General features: G+C 57.7%; 2 protein-coding genes across 18 annotated transcripts in view; both read left to right on the top strand.

The window, feature by feature from the left end:
- The window catches only part of POLD1 (DNA polymerase delta 1, catalytic subunit), a 34,218-nt gene extending 25,647 nt beyond the window's left edge, over positions 1-8,571 (top strand). For 7 of the 12 annotated variants that reach the window (XM_077980826.1, XM_077980827.1, XM_077980828.1 and 4 more), the window contains 10 exons: positions 2,650-2,745; positions 2,969-3,106; positions 4,014-4,189; positions 5,976-6,128; positions 6,263-6,365; positions 6,947-7,079; positions 7,161-7,274; positions 7,598-7,650; positions 7,725-7,822; positions 8,399-8,571. In XM_077980826.1, the coding sequence (XP_077836952.1) occupies positions 2,650-2,745; positions 2,969-3,106; positions 4,014-4,189; positions 5,976-6,128; positions 6,263-6,365; positions 6,947-7,079; positions 7,161-7,274; positions 7,598-7,650; positions 7,725-7,822; positions 8,399-8,504 (1,170 nt within the window). In that variant the 3' untranslated portion in view covers positions 8,505-8,571. Of the gene's footprint in view, positions 1-2,649; positions 2,746-2,968; positions 3,107-4,013; positions 4,190-5,960; positions 6,129-6,262; positions 6,366-6,946; positions 7,080-7,160; positions 7,275-7,597; positions 7,651-7,724; positions 7,949-8,309 lie in introns of all 12 variants that reach the window. The other 5 variants (XR_013410055.1, XR_013410056.1, XR_013410054.1 and 2 more) reach the window with 4 other exon arrangements.
- An 823-nt stretch (positions 8,572-9,394) lies between these two features.
- SPIB (Spi-B transcription factor) lies at positions 9,395-21,654 on the top strand. Of its 6 annotated transcripts, none has more exons than XR_013410094.1 (7): positions 9,405-9,542; positions 10,492-10,519; positions 12,993-13,065; positions 13,343-13,557; positions 14,139-14,896; positions 16,873-17,304; positions 17,539-19,595. XR_013410094.1 is itself a non-coding variant. In XM_015124650.3 (6 exons), the coding sequence occupies exons 1-6, from the start codon at positions 9,520-9,522 to the stop codon at positions 18,938-18,940; spliced, it is 789 nt and encodes a 262-aa protein (XP_014980136.2). In that variant the 5' UTR covers positions 9,395-9,519; the 3' UTR covers positions 18,941-21,654. The 6 variants fall into 6 exon arrangements, 4 of the variants coding, with proteins under 4 accessions (XP_014980136.2, XP_077837188.1, XP_014980138.2 ...); XR_013410095.1 differs by having other exon boundaries at positions 14,139-14,878; positions 16,853-17,304; XM_015124650.3 differs by lacking the exon at positions 16,873-17,304 and having other exon boundaries at positions 9,395-9,542; positions 14,139-14,289; positions 18,642-21,654.
- The last annotated feature ends 29 nt before the right edge of the window (positions 21,655-21,683 follow it).

Raw genomic sequence — 21,683 nt, forward strand, 5'->3', positions numbered from 1 at the left:
TTGCCCAGGCTGGAACAGAGACAATGTTATCAGGCAGGATATTCTAGGGGCTTCGACTTCCAGGAGCCAGGCAAGAGCCAGACCTTTCTTTGCACAAAGTGAATCGCTCACTGCATGCCCCCAACTGCCCTCTGCCTTTCACAGTCCCCAGCTGCCTCCCCAGCCTCTTCGTGGAAAGGGGTGGCTGTGTGGACATCAGGCTCCAGCCCTGAAGCAGAGGCCAGGCCAAGAGAGCACGGTTTGGCCCTCCCCTGGGACTGCCTCTTACCAATCTGGTGTCTCTGTCTTTTCTCTCTCAGCTGCTTCCCTCTGTCACTGTTCTGTTTCCGTCTCTTGACCTCTTTCCTTATTTCTGTCTCTCAAGCTTATGGGAGCAAGAGGTGGAATAATAAAAATGCAGTGGGCCAGGCGCAGTGGCTCACACCTGTAATCCCAGCGCTTTAGGAGGCCAAGGCAGGCGGATCACGAGGTCAGGAGTTCAAGACCAGCCTGGCTAGGCCGGGCGCGGTGGCTCAAGCCTGTAATCCCAGCACTTTGGGAGGCCGAGACGGGCGGATCACGAGGTCAGGAGATCAAGACCATCCTGGCCAACACGGTGAAACCCCGTCTCTACTAAAAATACAAAAAATTAGCCGGGCGTGGTGGCGGGCGCCTGTAGTCCCAGCTACTCGGAGGCTGAGGCGGGAGAATGGCGTGAACCCGGGAGGTGGAGCTTGCAGTGAGCCGAGATCGCGCCACTGCACTCCAGCCTGGGAGACACAGCGAGACTCCGTCTCAAAAAAAAAAAAAAAAAAAAAAAAAAGACCAGCCTGGCCAACATGGTGAAACCCCGTCTCTACTAAAAATACAAAAAATTAGCCAGGAATGGTGGCAGATGCCTGTAATCCCAGCTACTCAGTGGGACAATTGCTTGAACCCGGGAGGCGGAGCTTACAGTGTGCCAAGGTTGCGCCACTGCACTCCAGCCTAGGCAACAGAGCGAAACACCGTCTCAAAAAAAAAAAAAATAATAATAATAATAATAATGAATCACAGTGGTTCACGCCTGTAATCCCAACACTTTGTGACACTGAGGAGGGAGGATCACTTGAGACCAGGGGTTGGATACCAGCCTGGGCAACATAGTGAAGCCCTGTCTCTACAAAAAATACAACCAAACAAAACCAGGCAGGCGTGGTGGTGGCTCATGCCTAGAGTTGCAGCTACTCAGGAGGCTGAGATGGGAAGATGACTTGAACCCAGCAGTTTGAGTTACAGTGAGCTCTGATGGCATCACTGCACCCCATTCTGGGTGACAGAGTTGAGACCCTGTCTCTTTTAGTTTTTGTTTGTGTATTTTGAGATGGAGTCTCACTCTGTCGCCCAGGCTAGAGTGCAGTGGCGCAATCTTGGCTCACTGCAACCTCTGCCTCCCAGGTTTAAGTGATTCTCCTGCCTCAGCCTCCTGAGTAGCTGGGATCACAGGTGCCTGCCACCACGCCTGGCTAATTTTTGTATTTTTAGTAGAGATGGGGTTTCACCATGTTGGCCAGGCTGGTCTTGAACTCCTGACCTCAGGTGATCCACCTACCTCAGCCTTCCAAAGTGCTGGGATTACAGGTGTGAGTCACCACGCTTGGCCTCCTGTTTCTTAAAAAAAAAAGAAAGAAAGAAAAAGAAATATTGAATCATTTCAGGAGTCTCTTAAAAAAAAATACTGAATGATTTCAGGAAAAGATTACAAAGGAAAGAAAAAGGAACATAGGTAGAACAAGTAAAAGCCAGACAGTAGAGTGGTAGACGTAAGCCCAGCCATATCAGTAATTATACTAAATGTAAATGGACAAAATGCTCTAGTTAGACAGATTTCCTGACTGGATCCACACAAACAAAAACAGAAGAATCACACCCATCTCTCCTTGGTGTCCCCACCCCCAGCCTCAGGTTTTTTGTTTTTTGTTTTTTGTTTTGTTTTGTTGTTTTTTTTAAGTATTTTTCAGGGGAGTGTGTGTGTGTGTGTGTGTGTGTGTATTTTTAGTAGAGATGGGGTTCCAGCATGTTGCCCAGGCTGATCTTGAACTCCTGACCTCAAGTGATCCAGCCACCTCAGCCTCCCAAAGGCTGGGATTACAGGCGTGAGCCACCGCGCCAGCCAGTTTTCTTCATTCTAAAATAAGACAGTGGGTTTCTCAATGGTTCTTAGTCAGGGTGGTACCACGCCCTGCCGTGGGGGGCGTTTGTCAATGTGTAGGTAGGGCCAGTTCTGGTGGCACAGGGATGGGGGTGGCACTGCTGGCTTTCAGGGATGAGGCCAGCTATGTCAGTGGTCCTATACCACAGAGAGCTGCCCAGAATGTCAGTGTGAGGGAAACACTGAGCCAGTGACCTCCTCAGGCCACCGTCTTTCCAGCATGCTTTTGATGTAGTCACTTGCTCGTGCGTGCCCAGAGCTCTGAGCCGGGGAACCCAGTTCTTTCCACCTGACCATTGAGGAGCAGCCTCGTAATCCCATTTTGCAGATTTGGAAACTGAGGCCCAGGAGGGGCAGAGCGGCTTGTGCATAAGCCCATGCCACTGGGAAATGGCAGAGGTGGGACCCCTCCCCCACCGGTCCATGTTCACTGCACATGGCCCCCAGGGCTTCACTCCACACGATTCTCTCCCCGACAGAGCGTCACGGGGTTCGGACGTCAGATGATTGAGAAAACCAAGCAACTGGTGGAGTCTAAGTACACAGTGGAGAATGGCTACAGCACCAGCGCCAAGGTCGGGGGCTGCCCCCCCCTGCTGCCCTGAGATGGGCCCTGGGCAGGTGTGGGGATGGAAGCGGGGCCGGGCCCCCCTGTCCCCGTGCCTCCTGGTCACACCCTGCCCACTCTCCTGTTGCATCCTTGGGTCCCGTTGGCATTAGCCACCCAACCCCCAAACACACATGTGGTTGACAGAAGGGACCCTGCTTCTCACACACACACATCCCCGCCCCCTATAGGTTGTGTATGGTGACACCGACTCCGTCATGTGCCGATTCGGCGTGTCCTCGGTGGCTGAGGCGATGGCCCTGGGGCGAGAGGCCGCGGACTGGGTGTCAGGTCACTTCCCGTCGCCCATCCGGCTCGAGTTTGAGAAGGTGCGTGGCTGGGTCAGGGGCTCTGCATTTAGGTTCCTTCATCAGGGTACTTAGGGCGTCCCATTCTTTGGGTTCACATAAGCCTCAGTGTGAAGGGATTTTGCTGCTTAGATTCTCCTAAGGTTGGGGCCTTGGTTTTGGAAGCCTCCGAGGCCTTGGGCTTTGTTATACTGGATGGCATCTGTTCTCTGAAAGCCCTGTCACGGTGTCCCTGGTTTTGAGGTTTCCCAATACCTGTCAGATGTGGAGCTGCCCTCCATGCAGGGACCCTGATGGGGATGCATCTTGGATCTGTGCACCATTGCCCCAGCCCTCGGGGTGCGGCACACTTGGTCCCAGGAATCCTTGCACCATATTTTCTTTTGAAGAGACTGGGTCTCGCTCTGTCGCCCAGGCTGGAGTGCAGTGGCAAGTTCACAGCTCACTGCAGCCTCAAACTCCTGGGCTCTGGCGATCCTCCTACCTTGGCCTCCTGAGCCGCCACGCCCAATTCTCACACTGTACTTTTTCCCCATGGTTTAACGCTCTCTCGTGTCAGGCCTTGGAGCCTCGCACAGTGGGAAGGTCTCTGCCTCAGGGCTCACCCAGCCATAGTTTCTCCTCTCTTTCATGGGATGCTTCATCGACTCCCCTGTCTGGATCTCATGTTTTAGGGACTATCTGGATTTATCCCCATCTCTGTTTCAGATTGGGGTCTCTGGTATGGGGGGCCCTGGCATGCCAAGGGGCCTCAGGAGCCACTTCCAGCCACATGCGGTGTCTCAGGGCCCATCCCGTCAGGTTCTGGGTGTGGCTCCCGTGTCCTCCTGCATCTGGGACCCTGTCTGCCTTCAGTTTCTGGGGGGAGTCTTGGGATTGGGGCTTGGCCTCCGCAAGCTCAGGGGTCTCGGCTGCGGCTTTCTCCCAGGTCTACTTCCCATACCTGCTTATCAGCAAGAAGCGCTACGCGGGCCTGCTCTTCTCCTCCCGGCCCGACACCCATGACCGCATGGACTGCAAGGGCCTGGAGGCCGTGCGCAGGGACAACTGCCCCCTCGTGGCCAACCTGGTCACTGCCTCACTGCGCCGCCTGCTCATCGACCGGTGGGTGGGGCCTCCTCCCTCAGACTTAGGGGTCCGGGCCCCAGCCCCCTCCTCCCTCAGACTTAGGGGTCTGGCCCCCAGTCCCCTCCTCCCTCAGACTTAGGGGTCCGGGCCCCAGCCCCCTCCTCCCTCAGACTTAGGGGTCCGGGCCCCAGCCCCCTCCTCCCTCAGACTTAGGGGTCCGGGCCCCAGCCCCCTCCTCCCTCAGACTTAGGGGTCCGGGCCCCAGCCCCCTCCTCCCTCAGACTTAGGGGTCCGGGCCCCAGCCCCCTCCTCCCTCAGACTTAGGGGTCCGGGCCCCAGCCCCCTCCTCCCTCAGACTTAGGGGTCCGGGCCCCAGCCCCCTCTTCCCTCAGACTTAGGGGTCCGGGCCTCAGCCCCCTCTTCCCTCAGACTTAGGGGTCTGGGCCTCAGCCCCCTCTTCCCTCAGACTTAGGGGTCTGGGCCTCAGCCCCTTCCTCCCTCAGACCCAGGAGTCCAGACCCCTAGCCCCTCCTCCCTCAGACCCAGGAGTCCAGGCCCCAGCCCCTCCTCCCTCAGACCCAGGAGTCCAGGCCCCCAGCCCCCTCCTCCCTCAGACCCAGGAGTCCAGGCCCCAGCGCCTCCTCCCTCGGACCCAGGAGTCCAGGCCCCCAGCCCCTTCCTCCCTCAGACCCAGGAGTCCAGACCCCCAGCCCTTCCTCCCTCAAACCCAGGAGTCCAGGCCCCAGCCCCTCCTCCCTCAGACCCAGGAGTCCAGACCCCCAGCCCCTCCTCCCTCAGACCCAGGAGTCCAGGCCCCGGCCCCTCCTCCCTCAGACCCAGGAGTCCAGACCCCCAGCCCCTCCTCCCTCAGACCCAGGAGTCCAGGCCCCAGGAGTCCAGGCCCCAAGCGCCTCCTCCCTCAGACCCAGGAGCCCAGGCCCCCGGCCCCTCCTCCCTCAGACCCAGGAGTCCAGGCCCCAAGCGCCTCCTCCCTCAGACCCAGGAGTCCAGGCCCCAGCGCCTCCTCCCTCAGACCCAGGAGTCCAGGCCCCAGCGCCTCCTCCCTCGGACCCAGGAGTCCAGGCCCCCAGCCCCTTCCTCCCTCAGACCCAGGAGTCCAGACCCCCAGCCCTTCCTCCCTCAGACCCAGGAGTCCAGGCCCCAGCGCCTCCTCCCTCAAACCCAGGAGTCCAGGCCCCCAGCCCCTCCTCCCTCAGACCCAGGAGTCCAGGCCCCCAGCGCCTCCTCCCTCAGACCCAGGAGTCCAGGCCCCAGCGCCTCCTCCCTCAGACCCAGGAGTCCAGGCCCCAAGCGCCTCCTCCCTCAGACCCAGGAGCCCAGGCCCCCGGCCCCTCCTCCCTCAGACCCAGGAGTCCAGGCCCCCGGCCCCTCCTCCCTCAGACCCAGGAGTCCAGGCCCCCGGCCCCTCCTCCCTCAGACCCAGGAGCCCAGGCCCCCAGCGCCTCCTCCCTCAGACCCAGGAGCCCAGGCCCCCGGCCCCTCCTCCCTCAGACCCAGGAGCCCAGGCCCCCGGCCCCTCCCTCAGACCCAGGAGTCCAGGCCCCCGGCCCCTCCTCCCCTGGGAACACAGGTGTCAGGCCCAGCTCTTCCTCAGTGGTGAAGCAGTGGAAAGAGTCGGCTTGGGCAGCTGTGGGTTCAGGCCCTGCCTCTGCCACTCTACAGCCTGTGGTAGGAAGGGCTCCTCTTTGCCCTGAGCCTCAGCCCTAAGTGCTCATCCTGGTCCCCAGTCCTGAGACCTGTGGAGGCACCAGCCTGGCCCTCAGTGCCTTTTGGTGACACTGTGCAGCTTGCTGTCCCACAGAGACCCCGAGGGCGCGGTGGCCCATGCACAGGATGTCATCTCGGACCTGCTGTGCAACCGCATCGATATCTCCCAGCTGGTCATCACGAAGGAGCTGACCCGAGCGGCCTCCGACTACGCTGGCAAGCAGGCCCACGTGGAGCTGGCCGAGAGGTCCTGCCACGGGGCGGGCGGCCCGGCTAGAAATAGCCCCCTCCTTCCTGCCAGCTGGGCCCACTTCCTACGCCCCCACCCCCACCCCCACCCCCCACCTGCCCTCACCCACCCACCACCCCGTCTCCACGCAGGATGAGGAAGCGGGACCCCGGGAGTGCGCCCAGCCTGGGCGACCGCGTCCCCTACGTGATCATCAGTGCCGCCAAGGGTGTGGCCGCCTACATGAAGTCGGAGGTCAGGCCCACCTGGCTGCCCGCTCCCGCCCAGCCCCCTCGCTCTCACTTCTGCTTTCCGAGATGGGCGGGCCTGCGGGAAGGGCGGGGCCTCCCATGCCCTGTGGGGCCCTGAGAACCACCCCCCATGGCAGCCTAGGCGTGGCCTGGGCCCCTTCTGGAGGCCCCCCCTCTATTCTGACCCCTCCCTTGCTCCCCTATGGAAGGGGGCCCCAGTCCCTCCCCTGTGCACACAGCTCCTCAGCCAGGGGTTCCCTTGGATTCATAATCCTCCCGCTCTACCCCCACCCCCCATAACCCACATCTTAGCCCCATGACCTCTGACCTCCTGACCCCTTCCTCATCCTTGCTTCCCCTTGTGAACTCCGACCCTTCCTTGGTGACCTGAGGGCCCCACAGACTCTGTGACCCAGAGACTCCTTCATGACCTCCAACCCCATCCCAGACCCAGGACCCCCATGTCACAGCCCATAGGCAGGCCTAGGCCCTACACCCCATGACCACCCCGTGCCATTGTTCCCCCGTGTCCGCCCCGGCACCCTTACCCTGGGCTGCCTGGGTGTGACTGCTGTGTGGCCGCAGGACCCACTGTTCGTGCTGGAGCACAGCCTGCCTATCGACACGCAGTACTACCTGGAGCAGCAGCTGGCCAAGCCCCTCCTGCGCATCTTTGAGCCCATCCTGGGCGAGGGCCGTGCCGAGGCTGTGCTACTGCGTACGGGGGCACCGGGGGACTGGGGGCACCCTGGGGGTGCAGCGGGGGGCACCGGCCCACCACCTGCCTCCTCTCCTGCAGGGGGGGACCACACGCGCTGCAAAACGGTGCTCACGGGCAAGGTTGGCGGCCTCCTGGCCTTCGCCAAACGCCGCAACTGCTGCATCGGCTGCCGCACAGTGCTCAACCACCAGGGTGAGTGGTCCTGTCCACTGGGCCCCCACTGGCCCTCAGCCTGCCTCTGCCATCACCCCAGGTCCTAGACACCCACCCCAGGGGCTGGCACTGCCACCCAGTAGACCCAGGGCCCTTGGGCAGGTGGCCCCTCTCTCCACCCCCCACAGAGGGTCCTTGGCCCCCACCCTGGGAGTTCCCCAGGGGAGTTTTCCCAGCACACTCGCTCCGTTGTTCTCCAGCCTCTGGGGACTTTCAGAAGCTGGGATTGGCAGTGGGCAGGGATGGGGTGGCCCAGTTCCTGGCTTGGCCCCAGCACTCGGTGCTGACCCGCCTTCCCCCAGGAGCCGTGTGTGAGTTCTGCCAGCCCCGGGAGTCTGAGCTGTATCAGAAGGAGGTGAGAGGGCCGGGAGGTGAGGAGGGGCCAGGTGGGGAGGCCGGGGTGCCCTGCTCAGCCGCTGCCATCCCCAGGTATCCCATCTGAATGCCCTGGAGGAGCGCTTCTCGCGCCTCTGGACGCAGTGCCAGCGCTGCCAGGGCAGCCTGCACGAGGATGTCATCTGCACCAGGTGTGCGCCGTGTCCCGACCCTGGGCTGCCCCGCCCCTTCCCAGCTCCCAGGCCTGTGGATTGTTGACCCAACCTCTGACTCCAAGGCCTCTCCTGAGCATCCTCCCAGCCCATCCCCTTCCAGCTGTGAGCTCTCCTGAGCCTCAGTGTCCTTGCCTGAAAAATGGGCCCATCCCAGCCCCCCAGAGGGGGGTAGGTGCTGAGGGGCAGGGCCCGGCACCCACTGTTGCCCGGGAAATGGCTGTCCTCACGACACACCCAGCCAGCCTGGCCCCCTCCCCAGGGCGGGGCCGGGCTTTCCCCAGGGAACGGGTAGGCGGGGTGGGTTCCCACGCCAGGTGACAGGTGATATACGGCCAGCCGTGGCCCTGCACCTCGCCAAGCACCCGCCGTTATCGGCTCCCCCCCGTGCCTGCTGAGCAAACAGCCGCTGCGGGAGGGGGCGTGTGGGCTGGGCAGCAGGCGGGGGCCAAAGTCCTGGGAACAGCCCCCACCCCTCTCCCAGGCTGGGCACTGGGCCTTGGCCGGTCCTGACCCTGCCCCTGCCCCCGCCCCCGCCCCCGCCCCCACCCGCAGCCGGGACTGCCCCATTTTCTACATGCGCAAGAAGGTGCGGAAGGACCTGGAGGACCAGGAGCAGCTCCTGCGGCGCTTTGGGCCCCCTGGCCCCGAGGCCTGGTGACCCTGCAAGCATCCCATGGGGCGGGGGCGGGGCCAGGGACAATTAATAAAGTTCTGGACTTTTGCTACATGGTGCTTTGTGGTCTCTGGGGGCACACGGTCTGGTTTCATAAGCCCTGGTCCTGGCTGGGACCCTCCTGAGGCCCCCACTGCACCTCATCCTCAGCAGAAGCCCCCTGGGCTCCCGCCTGTGCTGCCTGGTTCGTGTGGGCCAAGCCTGCGTGTGTCCTCCCTGGCCCTGAATGACACCTATCCCGGCGCTTCTCTGCCCTGCTTAGGACCCCCAGGTGTCTGGTCCCGGCCCAGCCCTCCCTGGTGATGACCCTGGGGACCCTGGTGGCTGCCCCGCCCTCCAGGTGCTGACCTGTTTCCTCCAGGCCTTGGGGCAGCCCCAGGCTCACCGGGGCTTCCACTCCCCAGCACGGCCAAGAGGACCCCCCCTCGCCCCCCGCCGGGCCACACACCCACGATGTTTCCACGTCAAGGTCCTGGCAATGGGCTTTGGGTCTGGGTTTCCCCCCAGCGACTCCCATCTCTATCCCCGCAGCCTCTAAATGCCCTCAGACACCCTCAGCCCTCCCGTCACCTCACACATCCCCCCCGGGAGAGCCTTGTGCTCGCCCCTCGGGCCCCCAGCCTGCCGCTGCTGGAATTCAGCTCCTGGGTCCAGATCCTCTGTTTCCTGATTCTCCTCCTCAGTGAACCCCAGCCCTTCCCTGACTTTCAGGATTCCCCCAAATCCAGCTCCTGTCCCATCTCCAGCCCTCAAGGTCAGCCCCCCAAACCCAGCCCCACGGGGATCCCCAAATCCAGACAGCCTCTGGCCCGCCCTCCCTGCCACGTGACAAAGGGGTTGTGCAATCCAGCCCCCTCCCCTGACCCCCTCCCTGAGGGGATTTTTGAGGAGGGCCGAGCTTGTGGACAGCGGGCACCCTCCTCCCCCCGTAGGGGCTGGGCCAAGATATAAATAGGGTTGGCGGCTGCAGCGGGCGGCAAACAGCCTGCCCGGCACCACCATGCTCGCCCTGGAGGCTGCACAGTAAGTGAGGGCCCCCAAACCTGCACCCGGGGTCCCCACCTGCACTGCCCCTCCGTGGGGCCTTACCCATGGGCAGGGGTCTCTGTTCCTCAGGGCAGGTGGGTGGGAGTGGAGGGAGGGGTCTCACTGCCCCAGGACACTTGCTAGCATGCCCTCGCTGGGACTCTCCTCCATCCCCCAGTCCCTGTCCTTCCTGTTCCCCACAGATCTCATTTCCTCGGGACACTTGCTAGCGTGCCCTCCTGCGGGCGTCCTCCGTGGCTCTCACTCTGTCCATCCATGACTCTTCCCCTCTCCCCGAGTTCCCGTATCTGTTCGCTCTGTATCTGGCATCTCCTGGCTCTCAGCGTTCTGCCTGTTGCTCTCTGTCTCCGCCTGTCTCTGTGTCTCTGTCTCCAGTTCTCGCTCTCCCTGCCTTTCGCTCTCCTTCTGCCTCACCCTCCATCTGGGGCTCCAGGAATCCTCCCTGCCTCCGTGCGTGAATGTCCCTTTGCACACCTTTCTCCCTGTCCCACCTCTCCTGGAACCTCCTCATCTGAGACTCCTCTGGGTTTCCCCCTCTCCACCCAGACATCTCTCCATCCCTCTCCTCTGGTCCAAGCTGGACTCATTTAACTGACTCGCCACCAAGGCCGCACTTGACCCAGGCCCCCTCTCCATCCCCACACCTCCTTTCCGGGACTTTCTCTCCCTCACTTTCCCTGCCCCTCCCCACTAGGGTGTCTATGCAAATCCTGGGGAGGAGGGGGACATTTGCCTCCCCCCCCACCCCCCCACTTCCTGTCCCAGCAGGGGGTAGTGGGGGAGTCCGGTGAATGTGGTGGGGCTGGTCCCTCACACAGGGCTGTGGTGGTCACAGCTGCTGCCGCCTCCCCGTCAGCCCCCAACCACTTTGAGACTCAGGTGGCTGGAGGCAGCCTCAGCATGCCCTTGTGTCTCTCCCCTCCAGGCTCGACGGGCCACACTTCAGCTGTCTGGTGAGTTGGGGCCCCTGGGAGCCAGGGAGAGGTGGCCCATGGTGACCTCCCTCAGACAAGTCATTTGCTTCCTTCCTCAGTTTCCCCTCCCGCGTCTTCCTGTCACTTTGTTTCTGAGCTCCCCCTTGGTATCTCCTGCCACCCCCATCCGTATTTTTTATGTCTCTCTCCCTCTCTCAGCCTGAATCCACTTCCTTGTGGCTTTGCGTCTCTCTCTGCCCATCCCACATTCAGCAGGTGTATTTTCATGTTCCTTTCCTTCTTGTTTGTTCATAGTTTTAAAAATTGTATTCTGTAATAGTTCAGACACGGAATACTATACCCAATACCCTTGAACCCACAACCCAGTCTGATGTGCTTGAAAGAAACCCCCTGTTCATGCCCCTCCACATTCACACCCCAGTCATGTTTTTTTGTTTGTTTGTTTGTTTTAATTGAAGTGTAACTAACAAGTCAGTAAAGTGACAAATCGTGTGGACACTTCAGTGAGTTTTTGCATTATCTATACACCGTGTAGCCACAAGCCAGATCAAGATGCTGAACATTTCCATCTCTGAAATATTCCTTCCTGTCCCTTCTCAGTCAATAACTTTCTCTAATGTTTTCCGCCACCAAGTTGTAATTTGTTTTGCCTGCTCTTTTTTTTTTTTTTTTTTGGAGTCTCACTCTGTCACCCAGGCTGGAGTGCAGTGGCACCGTCTTGGCTCACTGCAACCTTCACCTCCCAGGTTCAAGCAATTCTCCTGCCTCAGCCTCCCAAGTAGCTGGGATTACAGGCACGCGCCATCACGCCTGGCTAATTTTTGTATTTTTAGTAGAGACAGGGTTTCACCATGTTATCCAGGCTGGTTTCAAACTCCTGAGCTCAAGTGATCCTCCCACCTTAGCCTCCCAATTGCTGGGATTACAGGTGTGGATCACCACACCTGGCTGCCTGCTTTTGAATTTTATGTAAAGTGAGTCATACAGCATGTCCCTTTTGGGGTCTGGCTTCCCTCACTCAACATGAAATGTGTGTCAGTGTTTGTCCTTTTTCCTTGCTGTATAGTACTCTATGATCAGCCCACACCACAGTTTGTTTATCCCTTCTCCTGCTGATGACGCCTGGGCTGTTTCCAGTTGGAGACTCATAATAAAGCTGCTGGGATGATTCTGGAACAAGGCTATTTTGTGCACATCCATTTTCAGTTCTCTTGATTAAATGCCAAGGAGTGAGACTGCCAGGTCCTAGGCATGGTGTGGATCTAGCTTTAGTTTTTCCTAGACTCGAGTTCTTGAAGCAACAACACATGATTCTTGGGGCAAATCAACATATGGAGGTTTATTTATTTATTTATTTATTTATTTATTGAGACAGTCTTGCTCTGTCGCCAGGCTGCAGTACAGTGGCATGATCTCGGTTCACTGCAACCTCCACCTCCTGGGTTCAAGCAGTTCTCCTACCTCAGCCTCCCGAGTAACTGGGACTACAGGTGTGCACCACTATGCCTGGCTAATTTTTGTATTTTTACAAAATACAAAACACCATGTTGGCCAGGCTGGTATCGATCTCCTGACCTCAAGATCTGCCTGCCTTGGCCTCCCAAAGTGCTGGCATTACAGGCGTGAGCCACTGTACCCGGCCTATTTATTTTTTGAGACAAAGTCTCACTCTGTCACCCAGGCTGGAGTGCAGTGGTGCAATCTCAGCTCACTGCAACCTCCACGTCTCAAGTTCAAGCAATTCTCCTGCCTCGGCTTCCAGAGTAGCTGGGATTACAGGCACCTGCCACCACATCCAGCTAAGTTTTACATTTTCAGTAGAGATGGGGCTTCACCATGTTGAGTAGGCTGGTCTCGAACTCCTGACCTCAGGTGATTCGCTGGCCTCAGCCTCCCAAAGTGCTGGGATTACAGGCGTAAGCCACTGCACTGGCTAATTTTTGTATTCTTAGTAGAGATGGGATTTCACCGTGTTGGCTAGACTGGTCTCGAACTCCTGACCTCAGGTGATCTGCCCGCCTCAGCCTCCCAAAGTGTTGGGATGATAGGCATGAGCCACCACGCCCGGCCTGAAGGTGTATTTAAAAAGCACTGACCCCTGCTTCTGTTAAGTGAAACACTTCCATTTCCCCTTGCCCTTCACCTCCAGAGCCCCCAGGCAGGCAAGGCTGGGAAAGGTCTTCCACCCCTTCTCCAGGTGCCCTGATGTGCTCACTGTGTGCCAGTGAGGGGTCGGGGTTCTTGGGAGCCCACCGTCTTAGCAGGAGCTGGCTGCTGTGTGTCCCTGTTGGGTTGTGTCTCTACTCTCTGTATTTCTGTCTCTTTGTCCCTGTCTCTGATGCCTAGTCTCTGTCTCTTTGTTGCTCTAATCTCTCCAGCGTCCCCTCTTCTCTCCCCTGTCTGTGCTGGAGTCTCCCCAAGGGTTCAGGGTGGGGGTTGGGAGTCCCCAAGGCCTGGAATGACCCCTCTTCCCTCCTGCACCCCGTACCAGTACCCAGATGGCGTCTTCTATGACCTGGACAGCTGCAAGCATTCCAGCTACCCTGACTCAGAGGGGGCTCCTGGTGAGTGACCCCAGCCCAGTACCCTTCCTGGCCTGGGGCCCATTTCACAGATGGGGGAGCTGAGGCCCAGGGGAGGTCATCACCTAGCACAACAGGATAAAGGTGGCCTGGGCCTGTAGCCCTCCTCCCCTTTCCTCTCCCACCCATCCGCTCCCCCATGCAAATCCTGGGGTCAGAGATTTGCACAGCCTACAATGGCCTCTCTGTGCTGGGGGCTTCGACTGGGAGGAGGCCTCCCTCAGAGCTCCCAGCTTCTGACTCAGTGCCCCTCCCCCAGACTCCCTATGGGACTGGACTGTGGCCCCACCTGTCCCAGCCGCCCCCTATGAAGCCTTTGACCCAGCAGCAGCCGCTTTTAGCCACTCCCAGGCTGCCCAGCTCTGCTATGGACCCCCCACCTACAGCCCTGCAGGGAACCTCGAACTGGCCCCCAGCCTGGAGGCCCCAGGGCCTGGCCTCCCTGCATACCCCACGGAAGACTTCACCAGCCAGGTGAGTGGTAAGGGGACAGTTGAAATCAAGCCCAAAGCAGGTGTGGTGTGTAATCCCAGCTACTTGAGAGGCTGAGGTGGGAGGAGGATTGTTTGAGCCCAGAAGGTCGAGGCTGTGGTGAGCGGAGATCATGCCACTGCACTCCAGCCTGGGCAACAGAGCAAGATCCTGTGTCAAAAAAAAAAAAAAAAAAAAAGAAAGAAAAGAAAAGAAAACTCAAGCTCAGTCATTTGGCTGAGGTGTGCTGGGTGCCAGGCACTGCACGGAGACTGCACATAGTAACCCCTGCAGCAGCCTCCCAGGTTACGTTCTGTTGTTGCCCCTCTGAACAAGTGAGTCAAGAGAGGTAGTGACGGGAAGCCAGGGACAGGGCAGCCTCACATTACCTGTGTTGGACCAGCTTTAAGGAGGTGCCTCAGGTGTCCCCTGGCCACAGTGTGGTGATCTGAACAAAGGCCAGAGTCCACGCTGTCAACAAAGAGGGAGACCAGAGCCAGGAGGGCCACCGCCTTGGCCTGAGAGGAGGAAGTGGAGGGAGACAAGGGGTCCCTGGACATGCAAGTGACCCTGACCTTCCGCAGACCCTGGTTTCCCCGGCATATGCCCCGTACCCCAGCCCCGTGCTATCAGAGGAGGAAGACTTACAGCTGGACAGCCCTGCCCTGGAGGTCTCGGACAGCGAGTCGGATGAGGCCCTCGTGGCTGGCCCCGAGGGGAAGGGATCCGAGGCAGGTATGCGGGAGTGGCTGGGGTGGGGGAGATGCCAGCTGGAGATGGTTGGGGGGCTGAGAGCACCATGGCTTCCTGGGCCTCTACATATATGCCAGCACTCCAGGCAACTCCAGATCCACACCATCTGCTGGCTGTGTGACCTTGGGTAAGTGCCTCTACCTCTCTGTGCCCAGGTTTCCTGTCTGTGCGATGGGGATGGAGGTGATAGTGTCTACCCTCCTGAGGTCGTTGGGAGGATTAGATGGGATAATAAGTGTAAATGGGACAGCAGTGCCAGGCACAGAGTAAGCACTTCAATAAGTGGACCTCTTCCCCATCATTCCTGACACCACAGCTATGGAAGTAATAACACTGTCAACCCCCAACGCTTCAACCCTTGCCCTGCCCATGTGCCCAACATCCTTTATGCTCAACCCCAAGAAAGCTGAGATCATTCCTTACTTTCTGTGCCTGGGCCTCGCTTTCTCATCTATAAAGTGAGCATCATTGTCATCGTCCCTATCTCACGGGGTTATGACGGAGATTAAATGAGCTCATAATTGTAAAGCACCTTGCAAAGCACCTGGCCCTACAGGCTCCACAGTGGATTGTAAAAATCAACACACAGGCTGGGTGTGGTGGCTCACGCCTGTAATCCCAACACTTTGGGAGGCTGAGTGGGGCAGGACCTGAGGTCAGGAGTTCGAGACCAGCCTGGCCAACATGGCAAAACCCCGTCTCTACTAAAAATACAAAAATTAGGCCGGGCGCGGTGGCTCACGCCTTTAATCCCAGCACTTTGAGAGGCTGAGGCAGGTGGATCATGAGGTCAAGAGATTGAGACCGGCCGGGCGCGGTGGCTCAAGCCTGTAATCCCAGCACTTTGGGAGGCCGAGACAGGCGGATCACGAGGTCAGGAAATCGAGACCATCCTGGCTGACACGGTGAAACCCCGTCTGTACTAAAAAAAATACAAAAACTTAGCCGGGCGAGGTGGCGGGCGCCTGTAGTCCCAGCTACTCGGGAGGCTGAGGCAGGAGAATGGTGTGAACCCGGGAGGCGGAGCTTGCAGTGAGCTGAGATCCGGCCAGTGCACTCCAGCCTGGGCGACAGAGCGAGACTCCGTCTCAAAAAAAAAAAAAAAAAAAAAAAGAGATTGAGACCATCCTGGCCAACATGGTGAAACCTCACATCTACTAAAACTACAAAAATTAGTTGGGCGTGGTGGTGCGCACCTGTAGTCCCAGCTACTCGGGAGGCTGAGGCAGAAGAATCGCTTGAACCCAGGAGGCAGAGGTTGCAGTGAGCCGAGATCTCACCACTGAAGTCCAGCCTGGTGACAGAGTGAGACTCCATCTAAAAAAAAAAAAAAAATTAGTGGAGCATGGTGGTACGTGCCTGTAATCCCAGCTACTCAGGAGGCTGAGGTGGGAGAATTGCTGGAACCCAGGAGGCAAAGGTTGCAGTGAGCCGAGATTGCACCACTGCACTCCAGCCTGGGTGATAGAGCAAGACTCCGTCTCAAAAACAAACAAAACCACAGCCTCATTAAAAAAAAAATTTAAGGCCGGGCGCGGTGGCTCAAGCCTGTAATCCCAGCACTTTGGGAGGCCGAGACGGGCGGATCACGAGGTCAGGAGATCGAGACCATCCTGGCTAACACGGTGAAACCCCGTCTCTATTAAGAAATACAAAAAACTAGCCGGGCGAGGTGGCAGGCGCCTGTAGTCCCAGCTCCTCGGGAGGCTGAGGCCGGAGAATGGCGTAAACCTGGGAGGCGGAGCTTGCAGTGAGCTGAGATCCGGCCACTGCACTCCAGCCTGGGTGACAGAGCGAGACTCCGTCTCAAAAAAAAAAAAAAAAAAAAGAAAAAAAAAAAAATTTAATTAATTTATTTTTTGAGACAGAGTCTCGCTCTGTCACCCAGGCTGGAGTGCAGTGACACGATCTCAGCCCACTGTAACCTCCACCTGCTGGGTTCAAGCAATCCTCCTGCCTCAGCCTCTGGAGTAGCTGGGATCACACCACGCCCGGCTGAATTTTGTATTTTTAGTACAGATGGGGTTTCTCCATGTTGGCCAGCCTGGGCTTGAGCTCCTGATTTCAGGTGATCCATCCGTCTTGGCCTCACAAAGTGCTGGGATTACAGGCATGAACCACTGTGCCTGGCCACACAGCCTCATTTGTGGCTGAGGAGACTTCAGCGCAAAGAGGTTAAGTCACCTGTTTTAACTTAGGACATTTAAGATGGAGAGGATCTCTCCAATGACTAGGGAAGACATAAGATGGAAATAAAGATTTTATTTATTTTTATTTATTTATTTGAGACAGGGTCTCCATCTGTCACCCAGGCTGAAGTGCAGTGGCGCAATCTAGGCTCACTACTGCCTTAAACTCCTGGGCTCGATCGATCCTCCTGCCTCAGCCTCCTGAGTAGCTAGGACCACAGGCATACACCACCACACCTGACTAGTTTTTTAGATTTTTGTAGAGGTGAGGTCTCGCTATGTTGCCCCGGCTGATCTCCAACTCCTGAGCCTATGTTATCTTCCCACCTCAGTCTTCCAAAGTGCTGAAGTTACAGGCATGAGCCACCACACCCAGCCGGAAATAAATTATTTTATTGCTTATAGGTCCTGGGGCATACATGGCATGCCTGGAGGCCACACACACACACACACACACACACACACACACACACACAGGTCAGGGAGTGCAGGCAGGGAGGGAGAGAGGGATCAGTGGACTGATGCCTTTATTGGGTCCAAGGTGTCAACCAAACAGGTTTCCTGAGGGGGGTTTTAATTGGTGGGTTCAGGCCAGGCACGATGGCTCATGCCTATAATCCCAGCACTTTGGGAGGCTGAGGCAGGAGAATCGCTTGAGCCCAGGAGGCAGAGGTTGCAGTGAGCTGAGATCATACCATTGCACTAGCTTACAGTAGCTTGTTGACTCAGCTACTGTAATCTTAGTAGCTGGGATTACAGGCATAAGCCACCACACCCAGCTAATTTTTGTGTTTTTAGTAGAAACGGGGTTTCATCATGTTGGCCAGGCTGGTCTCGAACTCCTGACCTCAAGTGATCCGCCCACCTCAGCCTTCCAAAGTGCTGGGATCACAGGCATGGCCCACTGCACCCAGCCTCCAACTTATATTTTAAATGAATGTTGAGGCAGCCTAAAATCATAAGAATTCAATCGGGTGCAGTGGTTCATACCTGTAATCCCAGCATTTTCAGAGGCCGAGGTGGGAGGATCACCTGAGGCCAGGAGTTCAAGACCAGCCTGGGCAGCATAGTAAGACACCATCTCTACAGAAAATAAAACAATTAGCCAAGCCTGATGATGCATACCTGTAGTCCCAGCTACTGGGGAGGCTGGGGCAGGAGGATTGCTTAGGCCCAGGAGGTCGAGGCTGCAGTGAGCTGTGATTGCTCCTCTGTACTCCAACCTGGGTGACAGAACGAGACCCTGCCTTGAAAAAAAAATTTTTAAAAATGTCACTATGTCACCACCCCAAGGTCACACTGCTGTAAAATGGCAGAGATGGGATTCTTGTAGCCAGTGCCCTGCTCTGAAACTCCCAGTTATTGGCCGGGCGCAGAGGCTCACACCTGTAATCCCAGCATTTTGGGAGGCCGAGGTGGGCGGATCACCCGAGGCCAGGAGTTCGAGACCAGCCTGGCCAACAGAAACCCTGTCTCTACTAAAAATATAAAAATAAGCTGGGAGTAGTGGCGCATGTCTGTAGTCCCAACTACTCGGGAGGCTGAGGCAGGAGAATTGCTTGAACCCTGGAGGCAGAGGCTGCAGTGAGCCGAGACTGAGCCATTGCACTCCAGCCTGGGCCACAGAGCAAGACTCCGTCTCAAAAACAAAGAAAAGCCTAGGAGCCCAGGAGTCAGGTGCCCTGGCCTCTCCCGGGACCCTGTCCCGGTTTGAGCTGAGAGGCTGGGAGACCAGAAGCAGGAGAGATAGCCAGGCCAATGCAACTGCCTCCAGATCTGTTTGCCTCTCCGTTATAATCCTTTGAGCAGCGCTGTCAACCCATTTCACAAACTCTTTCATCCACTAGCTCAACAAATAGGGAATATTACGTGCTGGCCGCAAGGCAGAAGGCAGGACAGATGTAAATCTCGAACATTAAAGCACAGAACTCCGGAGGGGGCCTGGGGAGGACAGCTTCGGGCAGGGGGAGTGACTTGCCCCCGTGGTGAGGGGCGCAGAGCCAGGAGTATGTAACAGCCACTTCCTCACCCCACTTCTCAGATCCAGGAGATGGAGGCCGGGGCGGAAGTCTCGGAGGAGGGTGGATGGGGAAGGCGGGGCCTTAGGGACCCCTCGCCTAACGCGTGCCCCCGACCTCACCGCAGGGACCCGCAAGAAGCTGCGCCTGTACCAGTTCCTGCTGGGGCTGCTGACGCGCGGGGACATGCGTGAGTGCGTGTGGTGGGTGGAGCAGGGCGCCGGCGTCTTCCAGTTCTCCTCCAAGCACAAGGAGCTCCTGGCGCGCCGCTGGGGCCAGCAGAAGGGGAACCGCAAGCGCATGACCTACCAGAAGCTGGCGCGCGCCCTCCGAAACTACGCCAAGACCGGCGAGATCCGCAAGGTCAAGCGCAAGCTCACCTACCAGTTCGATAGCGCGCTGCTTCCTGCAGCCCGCCGGGCCTGAGCACACCCGAGGCTCCCACCTGTGGAGCTGCTGGGGGACCTCACGTCCCAGCCAGGATCCCCCTGGAAGAAAAAGGGCGTCCCCACACCCTACCTGATATGACTTATGCATCCCTACCTTTTGGGGGTAGGGGGAGTGCTGCCCTGCCATAATCCCCAAGCCCAGCCCGGGCCTGTCTGGGATTCCCCACTTGTATCTGGGGTCCCTCTGGGATTTCTTTGTCATGTACAGACTCCCCAGGATCCTCAGGTTTGGGGTGACAGGACCTATGGACCACTATACTAGGGGAGGCAGGGTAGCAGTTCTTCCAGAATCCCAAGAGCTTCTCTGGGATTTTCTTGTGATACCTGATTCCCCAGTGAGGCCTGGGACCTTTTTAAGATCCCCGTGTGTCTGTAAACCCTCAATCTCATCTGGGGTGGGGGCCCTGGTGGCAACCCTGAGCCCGGTCCAGGGGGCCCTCTTGTCGGATCTGAGATCTCCTCCTTATGTCTGGGGCCCTCTGGGAGCTGTTGTCATCTCAGATCTCTTTGCCCATCTATGGCTGTGTTGCCACATCTGTCTCCTCATCTTTGAGATCCCCCAGTTCTCTGGAACCATTCTGCTGTCCCTTTTTATGTGTCTGGAGTTCCCCAATCACATCTAGGGCTCCTCCGAGATCCTTTTGTCATGTCTGAAATCACTCTTGAGAGGTCTGGGGTGCGGGGGGATGGGGAAGTCAGTGAAATGTGTCTTGTCTGGGCCCTGTCAGGGACACCCTTGTCATATCTGGGATCCTCTAATCACATCTGAGACCTCCTAGGCTGTCCATCTGATACGCCCTTTCAGGGACCCCACAAAGACTGAGTTCTCATGGGGACCCTACCCTTCCTGGTGGCCCTCCCTATGGCCATGCTGAGGACCACTCTGGCTACATGACTGATTTTTGGGTGATCATGGCAGCTCCCCACCCACGTCATTTCTAACCAGAGGTCTCAAGGTGATCACCCCCTGCCCCCCAACCCAGGCCCCGGTCCCTGGTGATGGTCTCTTTAGTTCAAAGTAGCATTTGGCGGTGGAGGTGTGAGGGATCCACATTAAAGCAGACCATCAGCTGGGAGTGGCTCACACCTGTAATCCCAGCACTTTGGAAGGTGAGACAGGGGGATGGCTTGAACCCAGACATTCAAGACCAGCTTGGGCAACATAATGAGACCTCATCTCTACAAAACATTAAAAAAAGAAAATTAGCCGGGCATGGGGGTGCACACCTGTGGTCCCAACTGCTCAGGAGGCTGAGGTGGGAGGATCTCTTGAGCCCAGGAAGTCGAGGCTGTGGTGAGCTGTAATCGTGCCACTGCACTCCAGCCTGGGCGACAGAGTGAGACACTGTCTTAAAAACAAAAAACAAGGCCGGGCACGGTGGCTCATGCCTGTAATCCTAGTACTTTGGGAGGCTGAGGTGGGCGGATCACGAGGTTGAGAGATCGAGACCGTGCTGGCCAACATGGTGAAATCCTGTCTCTACTAAAAATACAAAAATTAGCTGGGCGCGGTGGCACGTGCCTGTAGTCCCAGCTACTCGGGGGGCTGAGGCAGAAGAATCACTTGAACCCAGGAGGCAGAGGTTGCAGTGAGCCTAGATTGTGCCCCTGCACTCCAGCCTGGACCACAGAGTGAGACTCCCATCTGAAAACAACAACAAAAAACAGCAGACCATTCAAAATAGGGAGACTTTGCATCACCCAGATTTCTGCCTTCACTTAAAACTTTGGACGATCTGGAGAGAGTGGGCCAGTTTTTGGAGGGGGGTGGGGAGCTGGAACGGGAGGACAGTAGCCTTTCCTAATGGAGTATTTGTTCTCCAGTCTGCCCCAGTCACTGCCATCCTTGGCTATCTTACCCCAGCAGCTTCTCAAGCCCGTTTGCTTTAGATCACTGTATAAACCCAGCTGGAACTGAAGCCTGGGTGGACTATGGAGCACTGGTTGTGACCCCCAGGGAGTGTCAAAGGCTGAGGGCCAAGAGGCCAGAGGTCCTGGAGCCCGGGTGGACAGGTGGATCTAGGGTGAATGACTTGCTGCTTCCCAACCTTAGTTTGTGCCTTCTGTGAAAAACAGAGAGAAGGAGGAGGAAGATCTCAAAAAGCCTTTCTGGCCCAGTACGGTGGCTCACACCTGTAATCCCAGCACTTTGGGAGGCCGATGCAGGTGGATCACCTGAGGTCAGGAGTTCAAGACCAGGCTGACCAACATGGTGAAACCCTGTCTCTACTAAAAATACAAAATTAGCTGGGCGTGGTGGCTCATGGCTGTACTCCCAGCTACTTGGGAGGCTGAGGCAGAATTGCTTAGAACCTGGGAGGCAGAGGTTGCAGTGAGCTGAGTTCGTGCCCTGCACTCCAGCCTGGGCGACAAGAGCGAAACTCCGTCTCAAAAAAAAAAAAAAGCTGTTGCAGCCCCTGTTGAGCCTTTGACACCGCCTGACTCCCAGGAGGAGGAGGAGGAGGAAGAAATACCAATGACCCAGGGACATGAGAAGTCCATGTGGAGGCACACAGCAGCTGGTGGCAGAGCCCAGGCTGGGACCTGCCCTCAAGAGAATGAGTGGGGAGGAGGAGGGAGGAAGGGCAGGTAAAACGTCCTTCCCAGGGCCCCCTGCAACGAAGAAGGTACTTTTTACAAGAGCTGTCATTGTTACCCTAAATGTGCAATAAAATTAGACACATCGAGGTAGACAAACCTCCTGGGACCTTTTTGTCAGG

This window comes from Macaca mulatta, chromosome 19 (genome assembly GCF_049350105.2).
Source record: "Macaca mulatta isolate MMU2019108-1 chromosome 19, T2T-MMU8v2.0, whole genome shotgun sequence".
In the NCBI taxonomy this organism is placed as follows: domain Eukaryota; kingdom Metazoa; phylum Chordata; class Mammalia; order Primates; family Cercopithecidae; genus Macaca; species Macaca mulatta.

Excerpts from the sequence above, each read along its gene's own strand:
- SPIB (XM_015124650.3), top strand. The coding sequence starts at position 9,520 with ATGCTCGCCCTGGAGGCTGCACA. Across the intron at positions 9,543-10,491 it reads CTCGCCCTGGAGGCTGCACA|GCTCGACGGGCCACACTTCA; the intron begins GTAAGTGAGGGC and ends TCTCCCCTCCAG. Across the intron at positions 13,066-13,342 it reads TGACTCAGAGGGGGCTCCTG|ACTCCCTATGGGACTGGACT; the intron begins GTGAGTGACCCC and ends CCCCTCCCCCAG.